Source organism: Rattus norvegicus, chromosome 2 (genome assembly GCF_021556685.1).
Source record: "Rattus norvegicus strain SHRSP/BbbUtx chromosome 2, alternate assembly SHRSP_T2T, whole genome shotgun sequence".
Classification (NCBI taxonomy): Eukaryota; Metazoa; Chordata; class Mammalia; order Rodentia; family Muridae; genus Rattus; species Rattus norvegicus.
This window is the reverse complement of record NC_141535.1, coordinates 111032994-111048228: the sequence shown is the minus strand read 5'-3', so window position 1 is coordinate 111048228 and position 15235 is coordinate 111032994. Positions and strand designations below refer to the sequence as shown.

The window sequence follows — 15235 nt, the reverse complement described above, 5'->3', positions numbered from 1 at the left end:
AAAGAAATAGGTTAGCTTCATAGTTAATTTATGATCCTGAGAAAAAATCAAATATGTCATATGCTAAAGGTTGACATTTGAAATGTCAAGGTCTCATTATTTAGGAGAAGGGAACTTGTTATGAAAAAGAAAATTATTCAACCCAGATACAGGTAGAACAGAGTGTGTTCAGAAAGTGAGGGAAGAAAACACAATCATCTGAATTGAAGAAAAGAGAACTTTTTAAATTGTGTGCAGCACTGTCCAAAGGATGGCTAAAAAAAAAAATTAAAAGCTTCGAGTTTTACAGATTATCCTACACCTGGGTGAGCACAGCTTAAAAAATACCATGATTTCGTGGGATATAATTGTACATCTCCAACTGCTAAAAAAAGTGACCTCAATTTCTCTGCCAGCTTGTAAATCAATAACCCATAAAACCCGTGGGAAATATAAAAGATAGCCATAAACCTCTGCATTTGGTTTTGCTCATAATAGTTTTTGATTTTTTTTTCAGATGTAAACCAAAAATGAGGGAAGAGGCCTTTGCAGATTTCAGCTGGAAAGCAAAGTCTTTGTGTCAACAACATCGTGGTATCCTAGGAGGAGGGCTGCAAGAGCTGGAGCACCAAGTAGCCAGGCTTTCATTCACTGGAGTGGACGAAGCATCAGATTGCCCCTTTCTCTAGTATTGGTATTATTCTCCAATGAGAGGAAATGCAAAGAAATTTAGAGGTAACTGTTTCTTCCTCAAAATACCAAACCACCCCAAAGCCATTTTTAGAGGATGGGGGGGGGGAGGGAGGAAGGGAGGGAGAGAGGGGGGGAGAGGGAGAGAGGGACAGAGACAGAGAGAGACAGAGAGAGACAGAGCGACAGAGACAGAGAGACAGACAGAAAGAACTTGACTATGAGCTTCCCATCGACAGATATGGTTGCAAACCCAAACCAGGGCCACTAACAGCCCCATGCAATTACTTAGGCTAGGGCAGAGTAAGCATTTCTCAGGAGGAGCTGAGGAGTCATTTTCTTGCCACTGTTCTCTAAGGAATCTGAAAGATCAATGTGCAACTGAAGATCTCTGCCAACACAGGAAGGCAGTCGGTAGGCTGCCCCCTGCAGATACATTCTGAGGCCCTGGCAGGGATTCCTGCCTCCAGTTCGTGTGTGATCTGGAGGCTGACAAAAGAGCCATTTATTCTGCAGAGACTTAGGGTACCAGGGGCGAGCAGCTTCTGGAGAGATGGTACTTCGCCTGAATCCCACACTGAGGTAAAATAATTAATTCCACTCTGTTGGGCAGGGGCTTCTGCAGCAAGCGTGCAGTGTGTGGTTGAAGAAGTGGGTAGTGTGTTCAGAGAAGGGCAAGGGGAAAGCAATTCTACTTACTTGGCAGCATGGACAAATCAAATGCATAATATCTTAGTGACATATTGATGTGAATTTACATGTGTATGGTTCAGACTCTGCCCTTCTTCCCCCCACTCTCTGCCTTTCCCTTTCTTCTTCTCTGTTGAATGCCGAGGATGCAGAATGCCACCGAAGAACTACACAGAGTCACACAACCAGCAAACAATGTCACGGTCACTATCTCCTTCATGGGAACACTCAACCTTGGATCAAACATATGCCTCATTACACTTTTCAGTTAAAAGTGAACCTCTCCTACTGGCAGACCGCCTCAAATAGCATCAAAGCAAAATGAAACATAGGCAGCATTTAACAACGCTGGTAACCATGGAAACATATCATTAAAGAATATATAAACAGGAATGAATAATTAGATGAGAAATTCATTTCCATATTTATCTTTTTTTTCCCCAGAGCCAGGAAAAGAAGCTCTCATTTGCCTCGAGTCTCAATTTGGACACCTCTTCTTTAGCCTGCCTTGTAATTGAAAAAAAAAATAGGACATTTTCGTAAAACGGGAATCTCAATATTGCCTATCTTAATGACAGATTTCTTTGCAGGCAAGTGACTTCAGAACAACTCAGTGTCCATTGTGGTCTAGCTGTGACACCGAATGCAAGCAAGGGCACCGAACCACTGGAGTAGGGCACTCATGGTGAGACAGGGACAGCAATTACTCATATTTAACAGCTGGAAGCATGAGGTGCCTAACATTGGATTCCATCTACACTGTGGATAGACAGAGGCAGACTCTCCCAGTGCTCTACCCTTTTACAGCTCCAGCTCAGCTGCATGGTAGGCTAAGCTGCTCATGAACTTAGCAAACCAGAAATGCAAACATACAAACATCTAGTCCATCTAGTCCAAGAACAGTGCATTGGAATCACTTGGTGGGGCAGGTGTGTTAGAGGATCCCACTATGGGTGGTTAGATTTAATTGTTAACTTGATACATCATAGAATCCTTTGGGAAGAGAGTCTCAAAGAGGGATTGTATATATTGAGAGTCAGCCTGTGAGAGGGTTGTCTTAATTAAGTTTATCAGTGTGGCAAACCTTAGGGAATGGACATCATTCCCTAGGTGGGGGGCCAGAATTGTATTGGAGTTGAGCTGAGTATAAGCAAGCAAGCAAGCAAGCAAGCAAGCAAGCAAGCAAGCAAGCAAGCAAGCAAGCAAGCAAGCAGGATAGCAAGCAAGCAAGCAAGCAAGCAAGCAAGCAAGCAAGCAAGCAGGATAGCAAGCATGCAAGCAAGCAAGCATGCAAGCAAGCAAGCATGCAAGCAAGCAAACAAGCAAGCAGGGAAGCATGAATGCATGTATTATTCTCTTTCTTCCCTTGACTATGGATGTGATGTGTGCTTGAAGTTCTTGACTTGGCTTACCCATAATGATGCACTCTAATCTTGAAGCGTAAGCTGGAAAAAAAACCCTTCTTCCCTCAAGTTGCTTTTTGTTAGGGAAGTTTGGTCATAGCAACAGAAATGAAACAGGGTCACCACTGAACCCAGTAGATTCTAATTCAGTAACTACTAGACACTGGTGCTTGAGATCCACTGCGGTACACCTACTAGTTTATTCTACTTAGAGAATCCTAAGCTAAGAGATACAATACCTGTACACTTGTTGGCCTCTTTACTCCCCACTCCCATGGCTATATTGTATTCATGATTTTGTCCTGGTTCTGTGGTGGGCAGAACTTACTAGCACTTGGGCTGGATCCAGTGGCTCCCTTTGTCCTTCTTGATAGGAGCTAGTAGGCTTGGAGCAGAGTATTCAAGTGACTGTAAGTACTCTGACTTTCTCTTGGAAGGCCGCATTTCCTCCTAAGAACCCACAGCATTTAGCTCTCAGTCTAAAGAGGTAGAAAGATGTGCACAGCACATTTGTACTTCTCTCAGTGCGGAGCCGAGCCTAATGAAGACTAGCCTGGATCATCTGAATCTCAGCCAACCTGGTTACTAGGAGTTTTATAGTGGTTGGCATAGAACGCTATCACACCATTAGCCGACCCATGCAGAAATGAAGCCGGATGTTAGCAGCAGACCCAAGGTAGCAGCTCCTGGTCCTCAGCCCAAACACTGTCCATCTTGCTGTTTGCTTTCCTGTGGGGAGTGAGCCATAGTCAGTCCCAGGACCTATTGTCTTCTCTGGGTCCTTTTGCTTCACCCACATCTCTCAAGCCCAGGACACTCTGTCAGTTTTCTCAATCGAGCTTGCTTATCTCCCATTCCTGTTCCTTTTGTACATGTATTTTCACGTTTCCAAAGAGTCTAGAGGAGCCAGTCTTCACTGCTGCATCCAGAGGCTACCCATTACTAAGCTAAGCTCTCCCAGATTAAATGTAGTTTGCATTTGACCTGAGGCTGACTAGAGAGCTGGTGCCAAGTACTGGGAGTTTAAACACAATGCATGACATTTGATGGAGAATATATGGGTAAATATTTGGGTAAATGGCTTTGGTGCTTCTCAAATTAAGTCTAATCTGAAGAATGTACAGTAACAAGGCTGCTTTCAGACACTAGGCATCTGTTTGACAAACTCTCTGATGGACTGGGCCAAGCTAAGTAAACAGATAAGGAATATTGGCCATTAACTGAAATGCTCATGTGTTTTTCCTAGTTTGTACCTTTCTATGGGAAACTTTTTCACATGGAGGCTCATCTCTAGGGAACACATTTTTTTTCTTTAGAAAATGTAGGTGTTTTATTCAATATAATGATAGATGTTTCTGGCTCCTTGACCTCACCTTACCTGTAATTTCATGTTGAAGGTTTTATTTTTGTTCTGAGGTAGAGATGTAAGTTTTCACCAAGTAAATGAGTAATATTGGGATGACTTTGCACTATCAAGAAAAAAAGGAGTAGAAAGTTAGGCTTTATTATTAGTTTCAACTCCTCACTCATGCCAGGGATAATTTATAATATGTGACTCTGGATGCTCCAAAGGCTTCTATGTAATTATGAGTTCCTTGATGACCATCTTGGACAGAAGAAATGAACAGCCAATCCCTGGGACTTTTGTGAGGGTATGAAGACCAACAGCTCCAAAGAATCGTGGATGTCTGTAGCATTTTTCATGTAGGCTGGTGAGTCTCAAACACAATGGAAGCCAAAAAAATCATCTACGATTTTTAACTTAAAACATATATGCATGTATAGAGAAGAATGTTACATAATTTTATAACTAAAGAAACTCATCTCTCCCCTTTGCTATTTTTCATTTTAAAAACTGCATTAACTAATTAAGAGAATTGCTTTCACTTTTCAGGATATCCACTGGGAACTAACTGTGTTGTATATACTCTGAGACTCCCTTCTTTCACATATAAAATACATGTGTGTAGGCATGTAGCTTATAATCAGCACATAACTGCATATACATATATGGTACAGTGTGATCATTTGATTCATATGTAGAATACACAGTGAACAAATCAGGGCAATTAGCATGTCTTTGCATAATCATTGAATTCGTTAATTACAAAACAATGATGGCAAAAATGTTCTCAGTTAGATGTTAGTGATTTTGGCTTCATGTCAAACAAATTTCTAATTTGATTGATTGATTAAACAACTTATTATTGAGTGGCATTTTGCAATGTGCTTTGATGGCACCATAGAAGAAAGGCAGAATATTAAGTAGTGGTGTGGGTTTTAATTATTTTACAGTCCTGTAATTCTGTCTTGTATGTATTTTATGGTGGAATACAGTTGTTTCCCCTCTGACCCACAAGGGAGGCATTCCAAAACTCCTCCAACAGATGCTTGAAACTATGGATTGTACCTGATCCTACCTAAATTAAGTATGTTCCCGCCATGCACAGATCTATCATAAAACATAGTTTATAATTTAGACACAATGAGAGATTAGCAACAGAGACACATAGAACAGTTTTCTGTGTTTCTGTTTCTTCACCAGTTCACTTGAAGTGTGCACTTCACATAGTCTCTTCAACATGTATGAGTCACTGATTCTTACTTGGGGCAATTATTAAGGGTATATGTTAACGTGACACAAGTACTCTATACTATGATCAATGGTCTGGTGGCTGAAATGGCCACTGTGGGTCTTAACAGGTGGACTATTTCTTCATGTTACTCAGAACAGCATACAATTTAACGTACATTTAGTCCCACTCCACCCCCCTCTTTTTTCCTCCTCCTCTTCTTATTTTCTCTCTCCTTTCCTCCCGAAACCCTTTCAACATGGTCTCACTAGGTGTCCTTGGTTGGACTGGATCTCACTATGTCAAGGAAGTTGGCCAGAAAGTCACAAAGATCCACCTGCCTCGGCCCACAGAGTGCTAAGATTACAGGTATGAGCCAACATGCCTGCCCCATTTAGTATTTTGAAGTCGCTATTGACAATGGGTAACTGGAATTGATGAGGAGGGATGTTATGTGTGGTCCCTTAAGACGGAGTGATGTCTGGCTGTTTCCCTCTGTATCCCTAATATGTAGTTGTGTGCTTACACATAGTTACTCAATGGCAAGCGAGTATAAATGATGAAGACAACTTGAGTATGTGAGAAAGGTATTCATCGGCTTCACTTTGACTACAGTTTGAATGACTATAGCAAAGTTGATGGAAGCACTCTATGACGAGAACATGCTTGGGGCTATTTTTTGCCTTTGGTGCTAGATGCAGTTGTCCCCTCTAGGCCCAATATCAGAGACAAAAGGGTTTGCAGCAATAGTGCTGCATAAAGAGAAGGAGTGAAAGAGCAGCTCAAGCACTGAAGTGCATGGGAATACCTGAGAGAGCAACACAGTGCCCTGAATCCTTAGGGCATGTGAGTAGGGAAGTCCAGTTTTATCCCTTGAGAGGAGAAGGGTCACAGCAGTACAAACAAAACCGGAAAACTTTTTAGCGAGCTTTCTTAGGAAGCTACACAGGCCATTGATAGTTTTGAGATGGGGAACATTTCAACGCCAAGTACAACTTGAATTGGGCGGGACTTCTTCACGTTCTCTGCACAGATGGAGGACCTGTGAAGTTGGCACGGCCTCAGCATTTGCTGTTTCACTGCAGAAAGAGGCTCCACATGTCAGGCTCTCTACACAGGCATGTGTTGGTGTCAACAGCTTTTCCAACAATCCCCAAAGAGGGCTCATTCCTGCTGTGAAAGTCCTTGGCTTCCTCAGAGCCAAGAGCTCCAATTAGAGTACTAGAGCCTTTCAGGAGCTCTTTGTCTAGATGCAAGAGCCCACCGCGAAGTTCCTTTTTATTTCAGAAGCCTCTGTGAAGACAGGAGGTTTAGAAAGGATTCTGTTTGGCCAATGTCTATGCATTTTTTCCAAATAAAGAAAACTAGGCTTAATTTGATAGTGGGTGCATTCCAGAACATAGCTTTGTGATGACTGTCCTCTTAGCCCTGTGAGTGAGGTGAATCTTTGGTGTGAAGATATGGAAGTCAACTATGGGTAGCACTGTGGGACAACCTCTTTTTGTCCTTTTTGTAATCTGCAACTTTAAATGAGACACCTGGAGTCAAATAACTAGGAACTTTGCAGCCCTGGAGCTGAGACTGATGGCATCCTGAGAGTTGTCAGTAGGGACAGTCTACCGACACATGGCAAATAGCTTTTCTTAAAATTGGAAGAAATTGCTGGCATAGATAACCTTGATGATGTCACTCTAATAAAGACCTCAGTGAAAAGGAAGTGACGTAATATCAAATCAAGTAGAAGATGTTGGTATTTCTTGATGAGTGTTTATACACACATGAGATGCTGTGACTTCATCGGCAATTGGTGATTTTGTTAATCCAAGTTTTATTATTTGCTTCCATTAAAATGAAACATTGAAATTGATATTATGTCAAATATTTCGGCTTCTTATATCAGGAAAATTACAACCTTATAGTAGAGTAAAAGTCATAATTCTTTCTCAGTCCTGCTTTGGTGTTTTGATTGTGCTTAGGCCAATTTCTAATGCAGTGAGAAAAATAAACACCCTCTGTTTCTGTCTGTCTGTCTGTCTCTGCCTCTGCCTCTGCCTCTGCGTCTGCGTCTGCCTCTGCCTCTGCCTCTGCCTCTGCCTCTGCCTCTGCCTCTCTCTGCCTCTCTCTGCCTCTGCCTCTGCGTCTGCCTCTGCGTCTGCCTCTGCCTCTGCCTCTGCCTCTGCCTCTGCCTCTGCTTCTGCCTCTGTCTCTGTCTCTGTCTCCTTTTCTCTGTGTGAATGAATCTGATTCTCAGGAGGTTCTGAGATTGTGATTTGAAGGGCTTAAGCTTAAATATGATGAAGAAAATTGAGAAAATAAAAATTAATGTGGGAAGTGTGTTGAAGGCAGCTTGTCCTGGTTCCCGGGGGATTTTCTGCGGGTTCCTGTGGGTATATTACAGCGAAATTTCTGTTTCCACCTTTTCAGATTCCATGTGAGGATCAGTGCCAAGAGGGTCGGCTTTTGCCATCTCATTGCAGAAGACAAAGGCCGTACAAACTGCTGAATGTGTTGTGAACACATGGCTGACGGTGAACATGGAAGAATGGTTTATGGAAGTGGAAGATCTCAACCTTCTTGTAATAATAGTATTTAAGAGTAGGAGAGGTTGGAGGTAAAGAATACTTGTTTTCCTTCCTGAGGACCAGAGTTCAGTTCTCAGTACCTACATTGGGCAGCTTACAACTGCCTGTAACACCAATTCCAGGGCATCTGACACCCTTCTCCAACCTCTGTGAGGGAACCCACACATGCACATGTATACATATCATGAGACTTCTGTTTCAAAATAACCAGTTATCAGCCCAACTAAGCATGCCCCATTTTGCTACTTAGCTTAGCCTTGTGAAGACCTTTCAAGATGTTCTCCATGAAGAATGGTTGATGGCAGAAGATTAGACATTTTGCTACAGAGCCAGTGTGTTCTCATGCAGCCTCCAGTTGTTATTGTCAACCCACCCTACCTCTGCAGAATGGATGCTGTCATAGAATAACATGTGCAAACACTATTAACCAGAGTGAGGTGGCTCAATGTCATATGGCACAGATGGCTACACCATTTTCTGCCCCTTGATGGAGTGATGATATGGGACATGTTTCTAGGACAATTGAAAGCTGTTCCTGAGTCAAGCATGGACGAGAACAGCTCTTTTGTATCTGACAGTGTATAGATCAATCTATGCAGACTGGATGGAAACGCACTAAAGTTTTTACATTCTGAAAGTTTGTGTTAAGACCTCCAAAGAGAATAGCTAATGGGAGGAGTAGGGGTTTTTATGCACTTGGAAAGAGACACAGCAGGGGCACCTTGACTTACATTAAGCAGGGGCATTATGTTCCAGAGCCCCTCCCATCTACACCGAAATGCTGTCAATATGGCTAACAGCAAATGCTGCAGCTTGGATTTACCTATCTTGAGTTCAGTCAGAACACTTAGATTGAGCTTCCTTTAGGAAAACCTACCAAAGCTATTTCATAATAAAACATTGGCCATCTTGTAAATTGATGAATGCTGCACTGGGAATGAAAAAGTGTGAAGTGAAAAAACAAAACTAAGTCAAGCCATCCCATGTTAGGGATGACCTGCAATAGAGTCACTGCTCTTCATCCTCTGAAGGGGCCTCATGAGAGCATTTCCACGTGTGCAGGTCATTACACTTCCCCACTCCTCTTTCTGGATACCGTAACTTCTTATTTAAGAATGCAGAAGAAAGTAGTGCTTGTTTGTTTCTTTTTTTTTTCTTTTGTGGCAGGCTCTTCCTATGCAGCCCAGGCTACTCTTGAACTCAGAATCTTTCTGCTCAGTCTCCCAAGTGATAGATGACTGGCAGATGCCACCTTGCTGGGCTCTGTTTAATGGCTGCCCACTACTGGATGTGTAGATGTGATCTGTATGTCTACAGGCCATGGTGTCAAGGGGCACCATAAAGCTGATAAGAGAGCCAGGCATCCTGTCCTTACTACTGAAGCATCTTTGGCTGAAGCCAGATACTGATTTTACTGTTGCTAGGTTGGGCACTCCTCTGAGTCAGCCTTCTCTTGCAGCCAGGGGCTCTTTTCACTACACAGGTTGGATTCAATGAAAAGAATACAATGAAAGGTGTGTTTTCCATATCACTTATCAATAATGAATAACAAAATAAAGGACTTGTGATATTAATTTTTGTCACTGCGAAGATGTACATATTGCTGAATAGAGATTATATTTACTTTAATGTGAATAAAATGAGGATATTTTGTTCTTTGTAAATGAAAGGAAAGAGCGTTTCTTTTGCTTAAAAGCACCAGGCTCTAAATCTGTCCTTGCTCATACCTACACTAGCCACATGTCCCCCTAGTTTGATGTAGAAAGTTCAGCATTCACACAGGACGTGCTTGTTTAGTGAAGGAATAAGTCAAACCCAGCATCTGTTAGGGACCTACTCTACACAAACTCGCTGATCCCTTCTGGAGATTCACAGTCTCTTTTGCTTCTTTTTAAGATCACGTTGCGATCCATCATTCAAATGTTCACTCTGTCTACAGCACGTTGCTTGCTTGTTTTCATAGCTGTGATTTTGGACAGTTAATTTTAAGATGTCTTTTAAAATCAGTGTTGGGCTCATGCATGTGCACGCGAATACAGCCACTCTTAGAGGGCAGAGGAAGGTATTGGATCCCAGGGTGGATGGGTTTGTAGGTGGTGGTGAGCTGCCAGATACAGAGAACTGAATGCTCTCACCCTGTCTCGGCCCCTGGTTTCTTATTTTTTATTTTCATTTGTTTCTGTTTCATACTTATCTAATTACTATTCAGAGCATCTTTTTTGGGATTAAAATTGTTTATCTGAACTCCATCTTCTTTTTTCCCTTTTCTTTCTTTCTTTTTTTTCTACGTAGATGACAGGTCTCAAGTACAACAGGGGTAATTTAAAAATGTAAATCTATTTTTTCATAGTAGTAGGTAAATTGAGCTTAATGTTTTTAAATGGAAACACGTAAGTTACTGAGTCTTTTAAATGGAAGGAGACTCTCAAGTTTTCCTTACTAGTCTGAGAAGGGAGGGCTTCTCCTTGGGCTCTGAGAGGACACCCTACTGTCATTTTCTACAAGTGACAGAATATTTGCTGCTGCCCAGTTTTCAATAGTAAATATCATCCATCCCCTCGCCTTTCATTATCTAAAATTCTGTGGCTGATATCACTTCCGATGTTCGGTTTTAACTGTAACTCAAAAAGGATGTGTGAAAACAAAATGTATTTTAATGGACGTGTCATCACAGCGTGCCTGGAACATTGTTCTTGGGATGTCTAAAATTTATACCGAGCTGTAAAACTTGTGAATGGGCCAAGGGTTAACAACTCTGAATTTCCCCCTTAAATTAGTTTCAGAAATCTACTTCATCCTAAGCACATTACCACCGGGCGGCACCTGTGTGATTGATTGGCCCAGAGCTCCCCTTTTCTGTGGTCTTTTGAGCACCTATCCTCCCTAGCTGGGGCGTCAAGTTTTACCTGCCAATACAGTTTGATGAGCTTGCTTACACAGTGCTCGCTTCCTCCACAGAGCCAGAACATGTAGTCCGCGATCATGGCACTCCTCGGAACAAGAACAGATGTAAACACCGTGAATTTATAAGGCGGAGGAAACTGTAATAGGCAGCACGCACAAACACTAGATGAGATTTCACAGTGCACACATTTAACTGGAGTAAGATTAAGCAAACACAAAGCACAGTTTTAGGATGTAGAAAGTAGGTGGCTTTGCTTTTCAAGCAACACGGAAACCATAGAAGAAACAAGCCATCCATCTTCTACATGGCTCTCCCACTGGTAAACCCCAAGAATATTTAAAGGCTGCCAGACATGTTTATGCTTTGTTTTGAAGCCTCAAAAGATGTAATAGCAGATCCTAAAGGCCTATATTTGCAGGAATGGACTTCAGAGCAGCTCTACGCTGAGTCTTGCATGTAGACTTTAAGATGTCTCCAAGTCAAGCACAGCTCTGAGCTATTAGGTGGGTATTTAAGCACACCTCAGACTTTACCTGAGTTAAAAGATTATTTATCTCTGATTAACTTTGCCTTTTACAACTGAAAAAAAAAACAACACTCCAATTCCACAGACAATCCCTTCCTCCCAACTTTGTGTCTAATTGAATTAGCTTCCAGATCCTGTGCATACAGACACTGCATTGGTCTTATTAACTGAGGGGGATATTAAAACTATTGTGGAATGGATATGAATTCATTACTTAGCACCCCTTGGAAAAACAGTTTACTTTTATGGCTGTTTCTTTGCTCGGCTTCTCTATTTCTTTTTCCCCAGAGATTGCAAATCCAATTAAATGTGACTAGAAGTGATTCCAAATTGTCACGTTAGCCAATTAAACATATAATAATCCTGTGTACCTAATCACTAGTACCAAAAATTTATTTATTTAAGTAGAGCTATCACTGTGTACTCCTGCATGTTTTTCTTATCTTTGCCTGCAGATACGTGTTGTTCCTTGACATCACTGTAAATTGAATTAGAAATGTTCCTTCCCTAAATATAGGCTGTCTGAGGCACCGAATCTATAAACGTACTATCACACTTTCCTCAAAGAATTGAAACATTTACATTTGTGCTCAGGACAGACAAAGATTAGGACTTCAGGAATTAAGAATGGGGCTGGGGAGATGACTCAGTGGGGAAGAGTCCTTGCTGGGCAAACATGAGAACCCGAGCAGGGATCCCGTGAATCCATACAAAAGCCAGGCATAGTCACGCATGTATGTATCTGTCTCTAGCCGCAGACAGGGCATCACTACGGTTTGTTGTCAACTTAGCTACATGTTCCCCAAGACAGGGATAAGGAGAGAGAGAGAGAGAGAGAGAGAGAGAGAGAGAGAGAGAGAGAGAGAGAGAGAGGCTTATCTCTTGATCTCTTGTCCTCTTCTGGATTCTGCAAGCAAGCACCAGAATGTTTGTGGGCTCTTGTCACACATGTACACACACACACACACACACACCACACACACTGGAACATGCGCAGGCACAAACACACTAATAACGTGAGAAGCATTTGGAAAAGGAGGTGTATATTAACAGCAAGACAGTTATTATCTAAGAATCCCGTCATGTTTAGCAAAGGCTGAAACAATAAGACAAAGCCTGCTCACAGGCTTTACCTGGTATGGACAGTATAGAACATGGGCAAATTATATAAACAATGGACATTAGGAGGCTCAGTTGCCTGTCAGATGTTTGCATCTGGTATTTGGAAATTCTTCTTACATGTTTGCAATTTGTAGTACTTAAGTGACTTATTTTTTTCTTTTAAATTTTTATTGGTTATTTTATTTATGTATACTTCAAATGTTATTCCCCTTCCCAGTTTCTCCTCCTCAAATCATTCCCCCTGCTTTTGTGAGGGTTCTTCCCCACTCACCTTCCCACTCCCACCTGACTGCCCTAGCATTTCCCTACACTGGGGCATCGAGCCTTCACAGATCCAAGGGCCTCTCCTCCTATTGATGCCCGACAAGGCCATCCTCTGCTACATATGCTGCTGGAACCATGGTAGCTCCATGTGTACTCTTTGGTTGGTGGTTTAGTCCCTGGGAGCTCTGGGGGGGGGTCTGTTTGGTTGACATTGCTCCTATGGGGTTGCAATCCCCTTCAGCTCCTTCAGTCCTTCCCATAATTCCTCCATTGGGGGAAAAGATCCCCAGATTTTTTTTTTTTTATTAACTTGAGTATTTCTTATATACATTTCAAGTGTTATTCCCTTTCCCGGTTTCCGGACAAACATCACCCTCCCCCCTCCCCTTCCTTATGGGTGTTCCCCTCCCAAACCTCCCCCCATTGCCACCCTCCCCGCATAGTCTAGTTCACTGGGGGTTCAGTCTTAGCAGGACCCAGGGCTTCCCCTTCCACTGGTGCTCTTACTAGGATATTCATTGCTACCTATGGGGACAGAGTCCAGGGTCAGTCCATGTATAGTCTTTAGGTAGTGGCTTAGTCCCTGGAAGCTCTGGTTGCTTGACATTGTTGTACTTTTGGGGTCTCGAGCACCTTCAAGCTCTTCCAGTTCTTTCTCTGATTCCTTCAACGGGGGACCTATTCTCAGTTCAGTGGTTTGCTGTTGGCATTCGCCTCTGTATTTGCTGTATTCTGGCTGTGTCTCTCAGGAGCGATCTACATCCGGCTCCTGTCGGTCTGCACTTCTTTGCTTCATCCATCTTGTCTAATTGGGTGGCTGTATATGTATGGGCCACCTGTGGGGCAGGCTCTGAATGGGTGTTCCTTCAGTCTCTGTTTTAATCTTTGCCTCTCCCTTCCCTGCCAAGGGTATTCTTTTTCCTCATTTAAAGAAGGAGTGAAGCATTCACATTTTGATCATCCGTCTTGAGTTTCCTTTGTTCTAGGGATCTAGGGTAATTCAAGCATTTGGGCTAATAGCCACTTATCAATGAGTGCATACCATGTATGTCTTTCTGTGAGTGGGTTAGCTCACTCAGGATGATATTTTCCAGTTCCAACCATTTGCCTACGAATTTCATAAACTCGTTGTTTTTGATAGCTGAGTAATATTCCATTGTGTAGATGTACCACATTTTCTGTATCCATTCCTCTGTTGAAGGGCATCTGGGTTCTTTCCACTTTCTGGCTATTATAAATAAGGCTGCGATGAACATAGTGGAGCACGTGTCTCTTTTATATGTTGAGGCATCTTTTGGGTATATGCCCAAGAGAGGTATGGCTGGATCCTCAGGCAGTTCAATGTCCAATTTTCTGAGGAACCTCCAGACTGATTTCCAGAATGGTTCTACCAGTCTGCAATCCCACCAACAATGGAGGAGTGTTCCTCTTTCTCCACATCCTCGCCAGCATCTGCTGTCACCTGAGTTTTTGATCTTAGCCATTCTCACTGGTGTGAGGTGAAATCTCAGGGTTGTTTTGATTTGCATTTCCCTTATGACTAAAGATGTTGAACATTTCTTTAGGTGTTTCTCAGCCATTCGGCATTCCTCAGCTGTGAATTCTTTGTTTAGCTCTGAACCCCATTTTTTAATAGGGTTATTTGTTTCCCTGCGGTCTAACTTCTTGAGTTCTTTGTATATTTTGGATATAAGGCCTCTATCTGTTATAGGATTGGTAAAGATCTTTTCCCAATCTGTTGGTTGCCGTTTTGTCCTAACCACAGTGTCCTTTGCCTTACAGAAGCTTTGCAGTTTTATGAGATCCCATTTGTCGATTCTTGATCTTAGAGCATAAGCCATTGGTGTTTTGTTCAGGAAATTTTCTCCAGTGCCCATGTGTTCCAGATGCTTCCCTAGTTTTTCTTCTATTAGTTTGAGTGTGTCTGGTTTGATGTGGAGGTCCTTGATCCACTTGGACTTAAGCTTTGTACAGGGTGATAAGCATGGATCGATCTGCATTCTTCTACATGTTGCCCTCCAGTTGAACCAGCACCATTTGCTGAAAATGCTATCTTTTTTCCATTGGATGGTTTTGGCTCCTTTGTCAAAAATAAGTGACCATAGGTGTGTGGGTTCATTTCTGGGTCTTCAATTCTATTCCATTGGTCTATCTGTCTGTCTCTGTACCAATACCATGCAGTTTTTATCACTATTGCTCTGTAATACTGCTTGAGTTCAGGGATAGTGATTCCCCCTGAAGTCCTCTTATTGTTGAGGATAGCTTTAGCTATCCTGGGTTTTTTGTTATTCCAGATGAATTTGCAAATTGTTCTGTCTAACTCTTTGAAGTATTGGATTGGTATTTTGATGGGGATTGCATTGAATCTGTAGATTGCTTTTGGTAAAATGGCCATTTTTACTATATTAATCTTGCCAATCCATGAGCATGGGAGATCTTTCCATCTTCTGAGGTCTTCTTCAATTTCTTTCCTCAGTGTCTTGAAGTTCTTATTGTACAGA

At 42.2% G+C, this 15235-nt stretch overlaps 1 protein-coding gene across 6 annotated transcripts in view; it reads right to left on the bottom strand.

The window, feature by feature from the left end:
* Spata16 (spermatogenesis associated 16) overlaps nucleotides 1-15235 on the bottom strand; it is a 378162-nt gene that overhangs the window by 145960 nt on the left and 216967 nt on the right. For 5 of the 6 annotated variants that reach the window (NM_001432380.1, NM_001432377.1, NM_001432379.1 and 2 more), the window contains 1 exon segment: nucleotides 10824-10908. In NM_001432380.1, coding sequence (NP_001419309.1) covers nucleotides 10824-10908 — 85 coding nt within the window. 6 annotated transcript variants of the gene reach the window in all.